Source organism: Telmatherina bonti, assembly GCF_933228915.1.
Source record: "Telmatherina bonti genome assembly, chromosome: 15".
Taxonomy (NCBI): domain Eukaryota; kingdom Metazoa; phylum Chordata; class Actinopteri; order Atheriniformes; family Telmatherinidae; genus Telmatherina; species Telmatherina bonti.
Window position 1 is genome coordinate 3,026,391 of NC_136613.1, and position 20,204 is coordinate 3,046,594.

At 47.9% G+C, this 20,204-nt stretch overlaps 1 protein-coding gene across 1 annotated transcript in view; it reads left to right on the plus strand.

Moving 5' to 3' along the window:
• Positions 1 to 20,204, plus strand: part of LOC306766733 (titin-like) — a 377,999-nt gene that overhangs the window by 349,486 nt on the left and 8,309 nt on the right. The window contains 36 exon segments of the mRNA XM_079254554.1: positions 9 to 305; positions 469 to 1,056; positions 1,161 to 1,463; positions 1,551 to 1,847; positions 1,946 to 2,233; positions 2,321 to 2,620; positions 2,731 to 2,882; positions 2,966 to 3,116; positions 3,227 to 3,526; positions 3,674 to 5,440; positions 5,547 to 5,840; positions 5,924 to 6,211; positions 6,323 to 6,622; positions 6,729 to 7,063; positions 7,278 to 9,009; positions 9,098 to 9,400; positions 9,500 to 9,811; positions 9,896 to 10,186; positions 10,326 to 10,625; positions 11,692 to 11,833; positions 11,915 to 12,078; positions 12,161 to 12,463; positions 12,548 to 12,829; positions 12,905 to 13,498; positions 13,817 to 14,107; positions 14,194 to 14,493; positions 14,773 to 15,075; positions 15,175 to 15,477; positions 15,594 to 15,862; positions 15,954 to 16,269; positions 16,350 to 16,655; positions 16,804 to 17,103; positions 17,194 to 17,769; positions 17,857 to 18,162; positions 19,506 to 19,888; positions 19,964 to 20,174. Coding sequence (XP_079110680.1) covers positions 9 to 305; positions 469 to 1,056; positions 1,161 to 1,463; positions 1,551 to 1,847; positions 1,946 to 2,233; positions 2,321 to 2,620; positions 2,731 to 2,882; positions 2,966 to 3,116; positions 3,227 to 3,526; positions 3,674 to 5,440; positions 5,547 to 5,840; positions 5,924 to 6,211; positions 6,323 to 6,622; positions 6,729 to 7,063; positions 7,278 to 9,009; positions 9,098 to 9,400; positions 9,500 to 9,811; positions 9,896 to 10,186; positions 10,326 to 10,625; positions 11,692 to 11,833; positions 11,915 to 12,078; positions 12,161 to 12,463; positions 12,548 to 12,829; positions 12,905 to 13,498; positions 13,817 to 14,107; positions 14,194 to 14,493; positions 14,773 to 15,075; positions 15,175 to 15,477; positions 15,594 to 15,862; positions 15,954 to 16,269; positions 16,350 to 16,655; positions 16,804 to 17,103; positions 17,194 to 17,769; positions 17,857 to 18,162; positions 19,506 to 19,888; positions 19,964 to 20,174 — 13,947 coding nt within the window.

Sequence of the window (20,204 nt, forward strand, 5' to 3'; positions counted from 1 at the left end):
TCTTCCAGAAAAACCCAGCCCACCACCAAAGCTGGGAGCAACTGATGTGACCAAGGAGAGTGTAACGTTGGCTTGGGCCAAGCCAGAACAGGATGGAGGCAGCAGAATTACTGGCTATCTGGTTGAAGCACTAGAAAAAGGCCAAGAGAAGTGGGTCAAGTGTGGCTTAACTAAGTCCATCCACTTCACAGTGTCTGGCTTAAGGGAGAACGCAGAGTACTTCTTCAGAGTCAGAGCTGAGAACCATGCTGGTTTCAGTGACATTAAGGAGATGCTTACCCCTGTTATGGTCAAAGACCAGATTGGTGAGTTACTGATTTTGGAAGTTCAGCTTCAACTCTGGTATTAATAAGACTAAAACTAAACACAAAAAAAGAATAAGCCAACATAGCCTTCTACATCGATGCTAAACAACTCAGTGTTCCCTTTGATTTCTATTTTGACAAGTGGATTTTGTTTTTGTTGTAGAACCTCCTGAGATCAACATGAAGGACTTCCCACACAACACTGTGTATGTGAGAGTCGGCTCCACCCTCAAGTGTGAGATCCCGCTGACCGGCAGGCCGCTGCCTAAAATCACTTTGTCTAAGGACGATGTAGTGCTCAAGTCAACCATGAGGTTCAACTCTGAAGTCACTCCAGACAGCATCAAAATCATTCTGCGTGAAAGCATCGCTGGAGACTCGGGACGCTACGATATCACTGCCTCCAACTCCAGTGGAACCACCAAATCCTACATTAATATTGTTGCTCTGGACCGTCCGAGTGCTCCAGTGGGACCTGTGGAGTTGTTTGATGTCACAGAAGATAGTGTAAGCCTGAGGTGGCTCCCACCAGTGTATGATGGTGGCAGCCCCATCACCAACTACATCATCCAGAAAAGAGAGACCACCACATCCAACTGGATGGATGTCTCTTCTGCTGTTGCCCGCTGCACCATGAAGATTATGAAGCTGACCACTGGCTTGGAGTACCAGTTCAGGATCAGGGCTGAGAACAGATATGGAATCAGTGAACACATCGACTCCCCAGCGGTCACTGTCAGCCTTCCATACAGTAAGCAGTGACTGCTTTTCTTTGTCTTTTTATTTTCATGTTACATTTTAAACCTTGTTTGTAATGAGAATGCCAGTCCCCTGACTCTGCCTGTTATTCACCAGCTATTCCAGATGCTCCATCAACTCCAGAAATTACTGGTGTAACAAGGGAAAGCATCACTGTAGCCTGGAAGGAGCCCAAGTCTGACGGAGGCAGCCATGTGTTTGGCTACCATCTGCAGATGAAAGACAAAAACAGCCTCCTGTGGCAGAGAGTTAACAAGATGGTAATTCGTGCTACACACTTAAAGGTCACAAACATAAATGCTGGACTCATTTATGAGTTCAAGGTGGCAGCAGAAAACGCTGCAGGACTGAGTTCATTCAGCAAGGCTTCTGATCCTGTGTTGGCTATCGACTCCTGCGGTGAGTGGAACTTTACACTTTCTGTAAAATATTCAGAACCTTGTATTTAATATAAAGTCATTTAATACGTTCTATCTGTTAATGCAGAGCCGCCCACCAACCTGCGCATCAGCGACATCACCAAGAACTCCATCAGCCTGGCCTGGGAGAAGCCCAACTTCGATGGCGGATCCCCGATTACTGGTTACATTGTTGAGAAGAGAGAAGGCGTCAGTCCGAAGTGGTTCAAAGCTAACATCACGAATATCACAGACACCCGCTTCACTGTGACGGGTCTAACCCAGGACGAGAGCTACGAGTTCAGAGTCATGGCCAAGAATGCAGTTGGCTCAGTGAGCAACCCGTCCATGCCTGCTGGACCGGCCACCTGCGTGGACACATACGGTATGTCTTTCAAACTTCCTCGTTGCATTCCGACACCATCTCTTACGATGTCTATTAGAGTTTGAATTGACCCAGCTGATTTCTCTTTTGTCATCCAGGTGCACCAGAAATTGAAATTCCACAGGAGTACCTCAATGAGGTCAAGCACAAGGCTGGCTCTAATGTGGAGCTCAAGTTTAATGTCACAGCCAAACCTGCCCCCACCATTGAGTGGCTAAAGGATGGCAAAGAGCTCAAGCCCACTGCCCAGCTCTCTTTCAAACACACATTTGAATCCACCAGCATATTCCTGAAGGAAACCACTCGTCTGAACTCGGGGACCTATGAGGTCAGGGTGAAGAACTCTCTGGGATCTGCCTGTGCCATTGTCAGGCTGTTGATTCTAGGTAAACTGATGCAATTTAAAAATTGTAGGATGATAAATTTTGCTTATCTTTAATTGATGTGCATTACTCTTTCCCATTCCTAATCAGATAAGCCAGGTCCTCCTGCTGGAGACATCCAGTTTAAAAAAGTGACGGCTGACAACATCACTATCATGTGGTCCCCACCTGCCGATGAGGGCGGTGCCATGGTTTCTCATTACATTGTAGAGAAGAGGGAGACCAGCAGGGTAATGTGGTCCATCGTCTCAGAGAAACTGGTCGACTGCATTGTGAACGTGCCACGACTCATCCAGGGTAATGAGTACATCTTCAGAGTTCGTGGAGTCAACAAGTACGGCATCGGAGATCCTCTGGAGTCAGAACCCATTATTGCCAAGAATGCATTCAGTAAATATAATATCAGCATCTTTCACCACACCTGCAACCTAATTAGCATATTTTCAGACACAGTTTGACAACAAAATTGTAATCTGGTCTGATTCGTTTGCTTCTAACAGTTCCTCCAAGTGAGCCATCCAAGCCTAAAGTCACCATGATCACCAAGTCCACCATGACAGTGATCTGGGAAAGACCAGCATTGGATGGAGGCAGCGACATTGATGGTTATTACCTTGAGAAAAGAGAGAAGAAGAGTTTGCAGTGGTTCAAGGTTTGTCTGCAAAATAGTCTTGTCAGGTTTTAGGTGAAACAAGCCAAACTAAATGTGAGTATCATTCTCCCTTTTTTGTCCAGGTGGTGAAGGGCACCATCAGAGACACCAGGCAGAAAGTCAGCAACCTGGTGGAAAATAATGAGTATCAGTACAGAGTCTGTGCTGTCAACAAGGCTGGAGCAGGAAACTACTCCGAGGCCTCCGACCTTTACAAGGCCTATGACCCCATTGGTATTATTTCCACCAAACATCACAAGCCTGGCTTTATGGAAATTTCTTCTTTTAAGATGTTCACACATAGCCACTGAGAACATTTCTGCCTTTTTTATTTCCTCTTCCAGATCTACCTGGAGAGCCCTCAAAGCTGCGCGTGGTGGACTCCACAAAGACCTCCATCACTCTTGGATGGGAGAAACCAGTCTATGATGGTGGTAGTGAAATCACACACTACCTGCTGGAACAGATGAACACAGAGGACAAGGAATGGGTGACCATCAACCCTCAGGTTCCAACCTGCGAGTATGTGGTTTCCCACCTCAAACCTGGCACCTATTACTTCTTCAGGGTCTCTGCTGTGAACAACAAAGGCAAAGGAGAGGACATCAAGATGTACCAGCCTGTGCAAGCCAAAGATATTTTAGGTTTGATTTATTTTATGATGAAACTGGTTAAAAATCTTAAAAGTTTACTTAAGAAACAAACCAAGCTAATCTCATACATATATATTTATGGTTTATCAGACTGTGAGACCTGACATCAATCATTTGCGTTTCTTTTCCACCCAACAGAGGAAGCTGATTTGGACTTGGATGTTCCCATGACAACCCAATACACAGCCAAGGCTGGCCGTGATGTGGAAGTGTTCATTCCTCTGAAGGGACGCCCCGCTCCCAACGTCACCTGGCGCCGTGGTGACCGCAATATGGCTGGTGATAACCGTTACACTATCAACAGCACCGAGAGGTCCACTACCCTCCTTCTCCCCAAGGTCACTCGTGATGACTGCGGGAAGTATCTGCTGGAGATTGAGAATGGAGTGGGAGAACCCAAGATAATCACGGTTTCCCTCAAGGTGCTGGACAGTCCGTCCACCTGCCAGAAACTGATAATCAAGAATGTGACAAGAGGAAAGCTGACCCTCAGCTGGGAAGCTCCTCTCATTGATGGTGGCTCTCCGGTCACTAATTACATTGTGGAGAAAAAAACCGCCACCATGAAGGCTTACCAGGTGATCACTGCAGAATGCCTCAACACAACTTACAAGGTATCAGGTCTGGAGGAGGACGTAGCTTACTTTTTCCGCGTTTCAGCTGAAAACGAGTTTGGTGTTGGAGACACCTGTGAGACCACTGAACCTGTCAGAGCAACAGAAACTCCGGGAGGCGTTAAAAACCTGGTGATGTTGGACTCCACAAAGAACTCTGTCACTCTTCAGTGGACCAGACCGGACCATGATGGTGGCAGCCACATCACAGAGTACATCATTGAAAAGAGAAGCCAGGAAGAAGTCAACTGGTCCTTAGGAGCTACATGCAAACGCTGCACCTGTGAAGTGACTGGACTTAAAGAGAATGCAATCATGGATTTCAGAGTGTTTGCCAAAAATGAGAAAGGCAGGAGTGACTTCTCTCAGATTGGTCCAATCACTGTGATAGACTTCATCATTCCCCCTGAAGCAACCCTCAGTGATTACCCCAATGGAGAGCTTGCCGTACGCGTCGGTCAGAACATCCACATCGAGCTTCCCTTCAAGGGCAAACCGAGACCTGCAATCAGCTGGCTGAAGGACAACTTACCTTTGAAGGAGAGTGAGAAGATTCGTTTCAGGACCACTGACAACAAGACTGCAGTCACAGTCAGAGGAGCCAAGAAGGAGAACGCTGGCCAGTACACATTAGTCTTAGACAACCGAACTGTCAAGAACTACTTTGATATCAATGTGATTACCTTGGGACCCCCCACAGCGCCTGTTGGCCCAGTCCGTTTCAATGAGATAAAAGCTCAGAGTATCATCATCTCCTGGGATGAGCCGAAGGAAGATGGTGGTGGTGAGGTCACATGCTACAGTGTAGAGAAACGTGAAACATCCCAGGCCAACTGGAAGATGGTCTGCTCCAGTGTTGTCAGGACCAGCTTCAAGATCCCCAACCTGGTCAAGGGAGCCGTGTACCAGTTCAGGGTCCGCGCAGAGAACAAATATGGGGTCAGTGAACCTCTCATTTCCTCAGATGTCATTGCACAGCATCAGTACAAACCTCCAGGTGCCCCAGGAAAGCCAGTGGCCTATAACGTCACCAGCGATGGCATGACCATCAAATGGGAAGCCCCAGAATTTGATGGAGGTTCCCCCATTTTGGGTTACCACGTTGAGAAGAAGGACAGGAACAGCCTGTTGTGGCAGACAGTGAACTCTACCATCATCTCCAACAGAGAGTACAGGATCATTGGTCTCATGGAGGGTCTGGAGTACTCCTTTAGAGTGTATGCTGAGAATAACGCTGGCCTCAGCACTGTTAGTGAACAGAGTAAACATGCTCTTGCCATCTCGCCCGTTGGTAAGTCCTGCATCTATCTGCTCTCAGACGTGTCTTTTCCTTCTAAGTTGGTAAGCCCTCTATAGATCTTATCATTAAAAAATTTTCTCCTTTTCACCGTGATTAGATCCACCTGGTACCCCTGTTTGTATTGATGTAACCAGAGACTCGGTCACCTTGGAATGGGATGTTCCCAAGCGAGATGGTGGCAGTAAAATAGTTGCCTACAGTGTGGAGAGGCGCCAAGGCCGAGGCAAATGGCTGCGATGCAACTTCACCGACATCAGCGAGACTCAGTTCACCGTGACCGGTCTGTCTGCCGGAGACAGGTTCGAGTTCAGAGTGATTGCCAGAAATGCTGTTGGTACAGTCAGTCCACCATCTAACTCCTCTGGATACATCATGACCAAGGATGAAAGCAGTGAGTAAATTTACAGAACACACACCTTCTCCTGAATAATCGTCATTTCAATGCACCTGATTTTTTATTCTTTTTGTCTGCAGTCGCACCTGAGATCGAGTGGTCTCCAGACCAGGTCCTGTCTCTGAAGGCCGGAGAGAACGTAAAGCTCGGCTGCAGCATCACTGGACGTCCAGTTCCGCAGGTGGTGTGGTACAAAGATGGCAGAGAGATCGACAAGAGGACAATGATTGACATTGAGATCACCACTGGTATTGGCACCAGCAGTCTGTTTATCCGGGATGCTGATAGGAACCACCGTGGAATTTACACTGTAGAGGCCAAAAACAGCTCTGGTAACAGGAAAGCTGATGTTAATGTCAGAGTGCAAGGTCAGCACAGCACTTATATTGTTTATACAGATCTGTATTACAATCAAAGAGTTATGCCTGTTTGACTTTGTCATTTCTAAAGTAACCCCTCAACCCTCTGCGTCTGTGCAGATACCCCTGGACCAGTTGAGGGTCCAATCCGCTTCACCGGCATCACAGCTGAGAAGTGCACGGTGTGGTGGAACCCGCCAGAGAACGATGGCTGTGCTGCCATTACCCACTATGTTGTGGAGAAGAGGGAGACATCCAGGATCTCCTGGGCTTTGGTCACATCCAAGTGTGAAGCTTGTTCTTTCAATGCAACCAACCTCATCAAAGGCAACGAGTACCAGTTCAGGATCTCCGCAGTCAACAAGTTTGGCGTCGGCAAACCACTGGACTCTGACCCAATCATTGCACAGATGCAATACAGTAAATAAATTTACCCCTGTGTTGGGTGACCAGATTTAAACTTCGTAGCTAAAACTATCTCCTATCTGAGGATCAATCTAATATATTGTGCTGCTCTGCTCCTCAGCTGTACCTGATGCACCTGGTACTCCTGATGCAACACATGTGACCGGAGACAGCATCACCTTGTGCTGGACAAGGCCACGGACGGATGGCGGCAACGAGATCAAACATTACATCCTGGAAAGGAGAGAGAAAAAGAGCCTCCGTTGGGTGAAAGTGTCCTCCAAGAGGCCCATCACAGAGCTGAGGCACCGTGTGACCCACCTCACCGAGGGCAACGAGTATGAGTTCCGCGTCATGGCTGAAAACGGTGCTGGAGTCGGACCGGCTAGCAGCACCTCCAGGCTCTTCAAATGTAGGGAGCCAACCAGCACTCCAAGTGCTCCCACTGTTATCAAGGTATGATTCCAAGTACAATATAAACCAACTTGGACCACAAACTAAATGTAGTAAAAAAAAAAAAACATTCTTGGAGTTTTAGGGTTAATATTTTGTCCTTTAAGCAGATCAGCTGTACAGCTTTAATCACCATTTATTTGACATTTTATTCAATTTTACTTGAAAGGATCATTCGGATCAGAACTGCAAACTTACATAATATTCTTGTTTATAGGTGGTGGACTCCACAAAGTCCTCTATCACGCTGGAATGGACCAAGCCCGTCTTTGATGGAGGACTGGAAATTATTGGCTATAATATCGACATGTGCAAAGCCAATCTGGAAGAGTGGCACAGAGTTAATAACCAGATATGTATCCATAATAGATACACTGCTAAGGGCCTGGTACCTGGAGAGCTCTACAAGTTCAGGGTCAGCGCCGTAAATGGATCTGGGGAGGGTGAATTTTCAGAAATGCCCAACGCAGTTCAGGCTCTGGACAGACTTACATCTCCAGAAATTGACATTAGTGCTGATTTCAAACAAACTCACATTGTGAAGAATGGAGGCACTGTCACCCTCAATGTCGCTTTCCGAGGAAAGCCTGCTCCGCTTGCTACCTGGTCTAAGGTGGATGCTGAGCTTCCCATCATGGCGGACATTAACACCACAGATTCATTCTCCACTTTGACTATAGAAGGCTGCACCAGGTACGAGGCTGGCAAATACACCCTCTCCCTGGAGAACAACAGCGGCCGCAAGTCCATCACATTCACCGTCAAAGTGCTGGACACTCCTGGACCTCCAGGAACCATCAGCTTCAAAGATGTTACCCGTGGTGCCTTGACAATGATGTGGGATGCTCCCTCTAATGACGGCGGATCCAGAATCCACCACTACATGGTGGACAAGCGTGAGGCAAGTCGCCTGGCCTGGCAGGAGGTTAGCAGCAAGTGCTCCCGCCAGATGATCAGAGTAACTGGTCTTGATATTGGCGTGCCATATCTGTTCAGAGTGACCGCTGTTAATCAGTACGGCAAGGGAGAACCGCATGAGATGACTGAGCCCATCATTGCCACAGAGGAACCTGCACCACCCAAGAGACTAGATGTTGTGGACACCTCCAGCTCTACAGCTTCTCTAGTGTGGCTGAAACCTGAACATGATGGAGGCAGCCGCATCAGAGGTTATATTGTCGAATTCAGAGCTAAAGGCGCTGACAGCTGGGTTGTTGCTGGAGAGACAAAGTCTTTAAAGATGCTGGTGGAGGGTCTGACTGAAAACACAGAGTATGACTTTAGGGTTAAGGCCAAGAACGATGCTGGAATCAGTGATTCTCAGGGCACCTTTGGCTCTGTGGTCATCAGGGAGCCTCGCATCGAACCGACTGCTGACCTGAGTAGCATCACTAACCAGCTCATCACTTGTAAGACTTCCAACACCTTTACAATCGACATCCCCATCAGTGGCAGACCTGCTCCCAAGGTCACATGGAAGCTGGAGGAAATGAAGCTGAAGGAAACGGACAGGATCTCCATCAAGACCACAAAGGAGAGAACCACTCTGGTGGTGAAGGACAGCAAGAGAAGTGACAGCGGCAAGTACTATCTGATCCTGGAGAACGCTGCCGGTGTGAGGACATTCACGGTGACCGTGGTCATCGTTGGCAGACCAAGTCCACCCACAGGCCCTGTGGAGATCTCTGGAGTCTCCTCAGAGTCCTGCACTCTGTCCTGGTCTGAGCCAGCAGATGACGGTGGCACCGACATCTCCAACTACATCGTGGAAAAACGGGAATCTGGCACCGCTTCATGGCAAGTGGTGAACTCAAGTGTGAAGAGGACCACCATCAAAGTGACTCATCTCACCAAATACATGGAGTACACCTTCAGAGTCTGCGCTGAGAACAAGTTTGGCGTTAGCAAGTCTATCGAATCAGCTCCTGTTGTGATCGAGCATCCATTCGGTAAGTCTCTAACCAGCAGAAAAAACTAATTCTACTCGTTTTCTTGTTTTTAATACGGTCGCTGCTCTGGCCTCTGTCTCCCACCCAGTTCCTCCAAGTCCTCCAACTCGTCCAGATGTGGTATCTGTGTCTGCCAATGTTATTTGCATCAAGTGGGATGTGCCGTATGCTGATGGTGGCAGCAAGGTGACAGGCTACTGGATTGAGAAGAAGGAGAGGAACACCATTCTGTGGGTGAGAGAGAACAAGCTTCCCTGCCTGGAGTGCCATTACAAGATTACCAACCTGATCGAGGGCCTTGAGTACCAGTTCAGAGTGTATGCCATGAACCTCGCTGGACTCAGCAAAGCCAGCGAGGCCTCCAGACCGGTGGTGGCTCTGAATCCAGTTGGTAGGGGAAACATTTACATGCTAACAAGCCGACACAATCTGAGCTGTAATTAGTTAAAGAATGGTGTGATAAACGTGCCATGTTTCCCTCCCGCCTCAGATCCTCCTGGTAAACCTGAGGTGACGGACATCAGCCGCTCCTCCGTGTCGCTGTGCTGGACCGTGCCCTTAAACGATGGCGGCAGTAAGATTGTTGGATACGTGGTGGAGAGGAAAGTTTACAGCACCGACGAGTGGGATGACAACCGCTGGCTCAAGTGCAACTACACCACCATCACGGAGAACTACTTCACCGTCACAAACCTGGGAGAAGGAGAGACCTACGAGTACCGCGTCATCGCCAGGAATGCAGCCGGGGTCCACAGTGCACCGTCCGAGTCCACCGGACCAGTCACATGCAAGGATGAATACTGTATGTTCCTGTTGGCATGTTCACTCTAATTTAAACTTTATGTTTATCAGAATAAAGAGAAAACTTTAACATTCACCCCTTCAGCTCCTCCCAAAGCTGAGCTCGACAGCAAACTGAGAGGTGAGACAATCACCGTTTCTGCCGGCTCCGACCTCGTCCTGGACGGCGCCGTGGGAGGGAAACCACAGCCTACGGTGTACTGGGCCAAGGGAGACAAGATTTTGGAGCTTGGAGAGAAATACTCGCTCACCTACACATCCACCAGAGCCATGGCCGTCATCAAGAACTGCGATAGATTTGACTCTGGCAGATACATCCTCACGGTGAAGAACGCCAGCGGTATCAAGACTGCAGCCGTCACTGTCAAAGTTCTGGGTGAGCTGCCGAGAAACTTTCAGTAAAACCGTCTCATATTTGCACCGAAGCTGTCTTCTGAATGCATGCTGGAATATTTCACATACAAACATGTGGGGAGAGGATTTTGTGTGACCTAACTCTGGGTTTGGGCCCTCAGACACTCCGGGACCTCCTGCTGATAAGATCGTGATCAGCAGAGTGACGGAAGAGAAGTGTACGGTGTCCTGGAAGATTCCTCTGGAGGACGGTGGAGACACTGTCTCCCATTACATTGTGGAGCGTCGGGAGACCAGCCGACTCAACTGGGTTGTCATGGAAACAGAGTGCAAGTCACTGTCCTGCGTCAGCTCCAGACTGATCAAGAACAATGAGTACATCTTCAGAGTCAGAGGAGTCAACAAGTTTGGACCTGGAGTTCCTCTGGAGTCTGATCCTGTGATCGCCAGGAATGCCTACAGTAAGCTGGAGCAGCTTTCCTGTCCTTGTCTATTGACTACAGATGGAATTCTTTCATTTATTGCAAGGTTTTATCCTTTGAGGTTAGAATTTTAAGACTAAACATTTAGTCAACATATCTTATTGCTGACCTTCAGATTTGAGACAGATTTCTAACAATCGTGTTGCTGCTGTAGAATCAGGTTTAGGTGTTTTGAGAGGGATCTGGCTGCAGGCCTCCACTGTGGGGACAGGGTTAACCCTAACCCTCCACCATATGGCAGGAAGAAACAAACACTTTTCAAAATAAGTTGCCTTATGGAACTGCATGGAAGATTTTTCTATATAAAATGCATCAGCAAATCAGCTGATAGCGTGTTATAATCACCGTTTCGCCATCTGGATCAATAACACACGGATCAAACAAGCGTTCGGTTTCCTATCGTTCTCATGAAACATTTTAGCTTTTTTAAGAGCAGTATCTGAATGTTTCTATCAGTCTGGTGACTTCAGTGTGGAACATATTGATAACCCGGTACGAGTGTCATGGAGCAGTAAGACTGGAGATCTTTGTGTTTATACGATACCTGATCGACTGCGCGCTGTAAGTCGGATCATTGCACGGTTTAACGCACCGTGTTAACCCAGTAATTCAGCAATCTGACTCACGTTTTACTACTGACAACCCGACACGTAGAGTTTCCTGTTTTTATTATTGTTTCTTTTGTTTGGTTTCAGTTACCATGGTGACGTTCTGCTGATTGTAGTTTCGTCTGTATTGCATTCAGCGTTACTGAAGCGTAGAGCGGTCACCCAAATAACACCGATCACGTTATCATGATGTAACGTTTAATCGTAAAAATATAAAAAACTTGACCCGTTATAATAAGGTCCATCTTTTCATTTTGGTGACGGCTTTACGCATCTCAGCTCTTTTCCTCTTCTTCTGCTGTTTTATTGGCGGTTTGTAAACCTTCATGTAGAGGCGTTGGCTGGAGTTTGTTTCCTCCGGCCTGATGGTGGAGGCGGATGGAAGCTGCAGCCGGTTGGGTCTTGGGTCTAACCTGTTCCCTCTCCCGCACCCCCAGCTGTCCCATCCCAGCCAAGCACACCTGAGGCCACGGCGGTCGGTAAGGAGCATGTCATCATCGAATGGCTGAAACCTGAAAGCGATGGAGGCAGTGAGATTAAGAACTACATTGTGGAGAAACGGGAGAAGAGTAGCACCAGGTTAGAACAAGTTCTGCAGCATTTAAACAACAGAAAATCTAGAAAATGTGTCTCAGACTAACATCATGTTCTGTGGACCAGATGGACCCGGGTCAACAGGACGTACACCATCTATGACACCCGTCTGAAGATCACAGGCCTACTGGAGGGAAGCGAGTACCAGTTCAGAGTGACGGCTGTGAACGCTGCTGGAGACAGTCAGCCGAGCGACGCCTCGCTGTACATCCTCTGCAAAGAACCCACATGTAAGATATTTTTAGTTTACACCTCAGCTGGTTTCCACCAGAGATGGAGTATTCTCATACTGATGGAGTTTTCATCCTGCAGACACCCCAGCAGCTCCATCGATGCCTCGCATCACTGACACCACTAAGCACAGCATCAGCATGACCTGGACCAGACCCATGTACGACGGCGGCTCAGACGTCTCCGGCTACATTGTGGAGATCCTAGAGGAGGACTCTGAGCAGTGGTACCGTGCCACCGCCAAGGCTCTCAAGACTAACGAGTATGTGGCCGCTGGCCTGGCAGCCAATAAGAAGTACAGATTCCGGGTGGCTGCCATCAACGGCATCGGTACTGGGGAGTTCAGTGAGCCAAGTGCCGAGGTTGAGCCACTGGAGAGAATCGGTAAGTTGGTCAATCGTGTCGAGCATGATACAGCCATCATAACCGTCATCAAGGGGGTTAAACATGGATGTTTTGTTCACCAAGAAATGCCCGACCTGGAGCTGGCTGACGACCTGAAGAAAACTGTGTGTCTGCGTGCTGGTGGTACGCTCCGCCTGTTTGTAGCCGTCAGCGGTCGGCCGACACCAGTGGTGGCCTGGAGGAAGACGGGCGTGGAGCTACAGAGCCGTGGGTACATCGAGACCACTGACAGTTACACTTCACTGATGGTGGAGAAGGTGAATCGCTACGACTCAGGAAAGTACATGGTGGAAGCAGAGAACCCATCCGGCAAGAAGACCGCCACCATCCTGGTTAAAGTCTATGGTAGGTCACACCAAGTTACCTCACATTTTAAAAAAACTTAATCTGCACACACTCACTCCTCCACTCCACCTTCAGACACTCCTGGTCCTCCAAGCTCCGTCAAGGTCAAAGACTACACCAAAGAATCTGTGGTGATCACCTGGGACGTCCCAAGCATCGACGGTGGCGCTCATGTCAGCAACTACATCGTAGAGAAGCGTGAAGCCAACATGAAGTCATATAAGACCGTTACCACAGAGTGCAGGAAGACCCTGTACAGGATCACAGGCTTAGAGGAGGGTGTACACTACTTCTTCAGAGTCCTGCCTGAGAACATCTACGGTATCGGGGAACCCTGTGAGACAGCAGAAGCTGTGCTGGTGTGCGAAGTTCCGTCAGTTCCTGTCGATCTCCAGATTGCCGACGTCACTAAGTCCTCTGTGACTCTACGCTGGGAGAAACCGCTGTACGATGGGGCTAGCAGGCTGACGGGCTACATCATCAAGGCCTGCAAAGTGGGTTCAGACAGGTGGAACACAGTGGCTACGGTCAAGGCCTCGGTGTTCCACCATACCGTCCAACCCCTGACTGAGAACGAGCAGTATCTGTTCAGGATCCGCGCTACAAACAGCAGGGGAGCGAGTGAACCCATGGACACCGTCACGCCTGTCACCATACAGGAGATAAAGGGTGAGTCATGGAAAAGCATCACACGTGCCAGTCCTCTTCCTACCGTGGCATAGTGGTTAGCACTACCGCTGGTTTGAGCCCGAGGTGGGGGGAGAGGTTTGAATGATGGCCTTTCTGTGTGCAGTTGCATGTTCTCCTGTTGTATGTGTGGGTTCTCTCCAGGTACTCCGGCCTCCTCCCGTTGTCCAAAGACATGTTAGGTTGATTGCTATGTCTGCTAAATGCCTGTAAAATAGAAAATCTCATTAAATGAAATAACAGAATAGAATAGAACTAGCATAAAAAATAAATTATATACGTGTTTCATGTGGGTTACAGTCATGCCCAAGATTGACATGACCAGCATCCCCCAGAAGATCGTTCATGTGCACCGTGGCAAACCCATCGACCTGAACATCCCCATAAAGGCCAAACCGCAGCCGGTTTGCTCCTGGTTCTTTGCTGGCGTTAAGCTGAAGGACAGTCTGGACCGCATCAAGATTGACAGCAACGGCAAATCCACCCGCCTGGTCATTCGCGAGACCACCATCAACGACACTGGCAATTACACACTGGAGGTGAAGAATGCCGTCGGCATGGCAACAGATGTTATTAAGGTCATCATCCTCGGTAAGAAGACCATCTTCACACAAACAGATTAGATGTTATCAATAATTTCAATTCATTCAAATATTCTGTTTCTTGTTTCTGTCCAGACAAACCCGGCATCCCACTCGGTCCAGTAAGGATTGAGGAGGTGGACGGCGTGTCGGTGACAATCAGCTGGGAACCTCCTGAGAAGGACGGTGGCGCCAACGTGAGTGGCTACGTGGTGGAGCAGCGTAACGCTCACCAGCCGGGCTGGACCACCGTCTCAGAGTCTGTGACCAGAACCTGCTTCAAATTCACCAGACTGTCAGAAGGAACGGAGTACGTGTTCCGCGTTGCCGCCATGAATCGTTTCGGAGTTGGCAGCTTCCTGCAGTCGGAAGTGGTGGAGTGCAAGAGCGCCAAGAGTGAGTTGAAGTCCTGCCTGAAACTTCACTCCAATATCAGGGCTGAATATTTTCTCACACAGCCAAGCTGACTTTATGAACCCTTTGCTTTTATATTTAAATCTTTGCTGCCTTCTGTCTGACAAAAAAACAGTTTTTAAACTGGAAACAAATCAAAAATCTCTAAACTATAGTTGAGCAGAAATGCACTTTTTCATCATTTCAAACTTAAAGCATATAAACCCAGTCCTTTTCCTGGTCTGAAACTAAACTTTCCAGTTTTTGGTTTATTCTGCTCAGCCATCCCTGGACCTCCGAGCAGACCTGAGGTGCTGGACGTCACCCATGAAGGCATGACGCTGACCTGGCAGCCACCTGAAGACAACGGTGGCTCCACCATTGCTGGGTACATCATTGAACGCAAAGAGGCCCGCTCTGACAGGTGGCTGAAGATCAACAAGAACCCGGTCACTATGACCAGATACCGATCCTCTGGACTGATCGAGGGCCTGGAGTACGAGTTCCGTATTACTGCTATCAACTCCAGAGGAGCTGGAAAACCCAGTGAAAGTTCCCCCATCACTGTCGCCATGGATCCTATCGGTATGTGATGTGAAACTCTACAGCTGCTCTCTCGATGTGAAATCATGTCAAATGTATGGCATCATTGTGAAATAAGGACCTCTGCTTGTTGTTTAATAGAACCTCCAGGTCCTCCAGTTCAGCCCATAGTGACAGACAGCACCAGGACTTCCGTCTCCTTGGCCTGGCTGCCACCGGAAGAGGAGGGTGGTTCTGTTGTGACTGGCTACCTGATCGAGATGCAGAAGGTGGACCAGGTAGAATGGACACTGTGCAACACCACACCCACCAAGATGTGTGAGTACACGCTCACCCACATGCCTCAGGGTGCTGAGTACAAGTTCAGAATCATCGCCTGCAACGCTGGCGGGTCCGGAGAGCCTGCAGAGATTCCTGGGGTGGTTAAAGTCCAGGAGATGCTCGGTAGGAGAACAAGTTTACATTCAAATTAATATTAAATCTTATCTGACCCATCTGAAATTAATTTTTCTTGTTGAAATATAAATTTGCTGAATGAAAGTGGAATCTGTCTCCTTCAGAGTATCCAGACTATGAGCTTGCCCGTAAATACGAGGAGGGCTATGTGGTCCGGCAGGGCGGAGTCGTCCATCTGTCTGTACCCATCAGGGGTAAACCCATCCCAACGGCCAAGTGGACAAAGGACGGTCACGACATTTCACATCGCGCCATGATTGCCACTCATGATGATGTCACTGAGCTGGTGATCAAAGAGGCACACAAAGACGACACCGGTACCTATGACTTGGTGCTGGAGAACAAGTGTGGCAGGAAGGCAGTGTACATCAAGGTGAGTCACGCCTGGAAGAGTTAAGCTGCAGCTTCACCGGATGAACATGATGCTTTAACGTAAAGGAATCCACTTCATCCTCCAACTCCAGGTGAAGGTGATCGGCCGCCCTGATATCCCAGAAGGTCCTCTAGAGTTTGATGACATTCAGGCCAGATCGGTCCGGGTCAGCTGGAGGCCGCCCTCAGATGATGGTGGTTCTGACATCCTGGGTTACATCGTGGAAAGGCGGGAGGTACCGAAGGCTGCCTGGTGTACGGTGGATGCCCGCGTAACAGAAACTTCTCTGGTGGTAAAGGGCCTGAAGGAGAATGTAGAGTACCACTTCAAGGTTTCTGCTGAAAACCAGTTTGGTGTCAGCAGATCTCTCAAGTCGGATGAGTCGGTGATACCGAAGACGCCACTCTGTGAGTAGCATCTTTTAACTTTCCTCAATGTAACTCCAAACTTCTACAGACATGATCACCAATAAACTGCTTTGCTACAGGTCCTCCCGAACCGCCCAGCAACCCACCAGAGATCATGGACGTCACCAAGTCCACAGTGTCTCTGTCCTGGGCCCGTCCCCGGGATGACGGAGGCTCACGTGTCACTGGGTACTATGTGGAAAGAAGGGAAGTGTCGACAGAGAAATGGGTCCGCCACAACAAGACCCACATCACCACCACCATGTTCAACCTCACCGGTCTCATCCCCGATGCAGAGTACATGTTCAGAGTTGTGGCTCAGAACGACATTGGACAGAGCGAACCTGGTCCTGCTTCAGAACCTGTGGTCTGCAAAGATCCATTTGGTGTGTTAATATTGTCCTTTTTATTCAGGAATAAAGTTATGAAACAAATGAAAAATTACAATTTTCATGTAGTGATTTTACATGGTAAAACTGAACTAAATTTCTCTGTGAGTGTTAAACCTCCGTTCTTGTCTGGCTCGTCCTGCAGACAAACCCAGCCAGCCGGGAGAGATCGACATAATTTCTGTCACCAAAGACTCCATTACCATCCACTGGCTCAGACCTGAGCACGATGGTGGCAAAGAGATCCTGGGCTACTGGATTGAGTTCAGGCAGGCTGGAGAGAGTGCCTGGAAGAAGTGCACCAAGGAGCGCTCCAAAGACCGTCAGTTCACCATGGGTGGCTTGATGGAGGCCACTGAGTACGAGTTCAGGATCTTTGCAGAGAATGAGACCGGATTAAGCCGACCTCGTCGCACACCTATGGGCATCAAGACCAAATTGAGTGGTGAGTTGCTGAGATTTGGATTAAACCAATAAGCTGTTTTATCTCCAGGTAATACTGGAACAAGTTCAGGATGTAAATGTTTGTCTGCAGTTGGTGAAGCTCCAGCCTTGAAGGAGGAAATCCAAGATGTAACCACCAAGCTTGGAGAGTCCGGAACATTGATCTGCGGCATCATCGGCAGACCACTGCCTGAGATCAAGTGGTATCGTTACGGCAAAGAACTGATCCAGAGCCGCAAATACAAGATGAGCTCAGACGGCCGTAACCACTCTCTGAGCATCCTGACGGATGAGCAGGAGGATGAGGGTCTGTACACCTGTAGGGCCATCAACGAGGCTGGAGAGATAGAGACCAGTGGCAAACTACGCCTGCAGGCGCCACCCCAGTTCCACCCGGGCTTCCCTCTGAAGGAGAAGTACTACGCTGGAGCCGGCACCAGCCTTCGCCTCCACGTTGTCTACATTGGTCGTCCCATCCCGCAGATCATGTGGTTCTATGGCAAGAAGCCTCTGAATCCAGCTGAGAATGTGATCATTGAAAACACAGAAAGCTACACCCACCTGGTGGTGAGAAATGTCCAGCGCAAGTCCAACGCTGGCCGTTACAAGGTGCAGCTCAGCAATAAGTTTGGAACCATTGACACTGTGCTGCGCGTTGAAATACAAGGTAAACCCAGGCTGATCATATTCTGTCATCTACCGGTAATCAATAAAGGAAGAGCTATTACTCATTATTCCTCCTTTGATTGACCAGACAAACCCTGCATCCCTGAGGGTCCCGTCATCGTTGAAGCTTTGCTGAAGAGCTCGGTTGTCATCAGCTGGAAGGCTCCCAAAGACGATGGTGGATCCATCATAACCAACTACATCGTGGAGAAACGTGAGGCCAAAGAGGGTGAACAGTGGCACCTGGTGTCCTCCTCCATCTCTGGCACCACCTGCCGTGTCCCCAACCTCACAGAAAATGCTGGCTACTACTTCAGAGTCTCTGCCCAGAACCAGTATGGTGTCAGCGAGCCTCTGGAGATCCCATCAGTGGTCATCGTCAAGAGTCCATTTGGTTAGTGCATTTACATCTTCTTCTCTGGTTTTGATCTAATTCTGGATCAATGGAATTCCAATGGAATTCCAGCACCATGCCGGAATTAGTGTGTGGCAAATAGTGATTGGATTTAAAAACATGCCAAGCACCAAATGGAAACCTCTCGCTGTCAACAAAAGAGATTCCTAAACGGTGGTCGTAACTAACGTCTCATCTCCCTCTCCATTCACACTTACTTGGAGCAGTGTTGATCTGACCAAATCCATCAGAAAAACTGCATCATGTATGCTAAACATGTTAGCTGATCCTACCAGCTTCTACTGGGAAGAATCTTTGATCACATCAAGAGGGGTGGTGTAAACCTTTTTACCATCAAATCAGCAGGAAAAAATAACCATGTAGGCTGTACACTCTGATGGTTTTTGTTGTCTCTACACATGCTTGAACCATATAAGACAGGGTGCTGCCACAATGCATGACCTGCAGCAATGCTGTTTTGTGGTGAATATGTATATCTCCATATTTTTTATAACTTTTTTCTTTCTTATTTTGTGGACACAAGTGTCCAGCGGAGGGAGCATGCAACAGTATGTCCAAACCTCGTGCTCGCAGCCAGGAATGTTCTCGCCATCCAAGAGTTCAGCGCTGCTGCTTATATATGGGCAATTTTGGAAGATACAGCCCTCTCCCAATCAAAACAGTGGATAAGTGCAATATTTTAAAAGAAAGTTAATAAGTTAAAGGACATTATAAACAGCGCGTGGGAAGCGCTATTTAATGTTATGATGGGGAAAAGATTAAATTCTGCTTATGAACTTCCACAAATTTCATCTCAAAAGCGTTGCATTGTATAAAATCTGTCGTGTACACTAAAAAAATACAGTATTTATCACATTTATGTTAAAGTTAAAACTTTTAATAATATATAGTTGTATGGTTTTAGTAATGATATATTCACTTTGGCAATAAAAGCTTGCATGTGAGGACCATAATGTAGTCACATGGAGTATTGCTATTACCATCTTTTTGTACCATAATCCCAAATCTGGCTCTGCCAGAGGACAGGTGAGCGGTTAAAAGCATTAAAAAAAGATCTTGCACTTTTAAAAGAGAGCAAGATCTTTTTTTAATATACATTTTAAGTATAGAAATTTGATAGATTCAACAGGACGTTATTGTGGAAAAAGATCAAATGTGCTCTGTGCAATAATGATGTGCCCATATTTTATATAATCATAGTGGTGTTCTGTGAGGAACGTCTCTAAAAATGTTCAGGCTCAGATTTTTTTTGTTTTTTATTTTTTTTGCCATTACTCTTAGAAATTTGAGCCCTTTAGTGACATGACCTCTTTTTCTGGCAGATAAACCCGGCATTCCTCAGCAGCCTTTCATTATCAGTTCCACCAAGGACTCATGCGTTGTCTGCTGGAAGCCTCCCAGCAGCGACGGCGGAGCGAAAATCACCAACTATTACCTCGAGAAACGTGAGAAGAAGCAGAACAAATGGATGTCAGTTACAACTAAAGACATTGTGGAGACCAGTTATGAAGTCAAGGGCTTGATCGAAGGCTTTGAGTATGAGTTCCGTGTAAAATGTAAGAACATGGGCGGTGAGAGCGACTGGAGCGAGATCTCTGCACCCATCATCCCCAAGTCCGAACAGGCTCCTCGTGCTCCTGCCTTCAGGGAGGAGATCAGAGACATGACTGTCAAGTATCATGCCAATGCGACCTTAGTCACCAAGGTACTTGTTTCCTACAAATTCTTTGTTTCATTAGTTTATTCTATTCTCGTTTTAACATGTCTATTTCTCTACAAGGTGGTGGGACATCCCAAACCTGTGGTCAAATGGTACCGCAGTGGGAAGGAAATCCTGGCAGATGGAACTAAAATCAAAGCTCAGGAGTTCAAGGGTGGCTACTACCAGCTGGTCATTACTGCTGCTGATGAGAATGATGCTACAATTTACCAGATCAGAGCCACCAACTCCTCAGGATCCATTTCTATGACAGCCAACCTGGAGGTGGAAGGTAATTTTATCACAAGAATCTAAAAATATT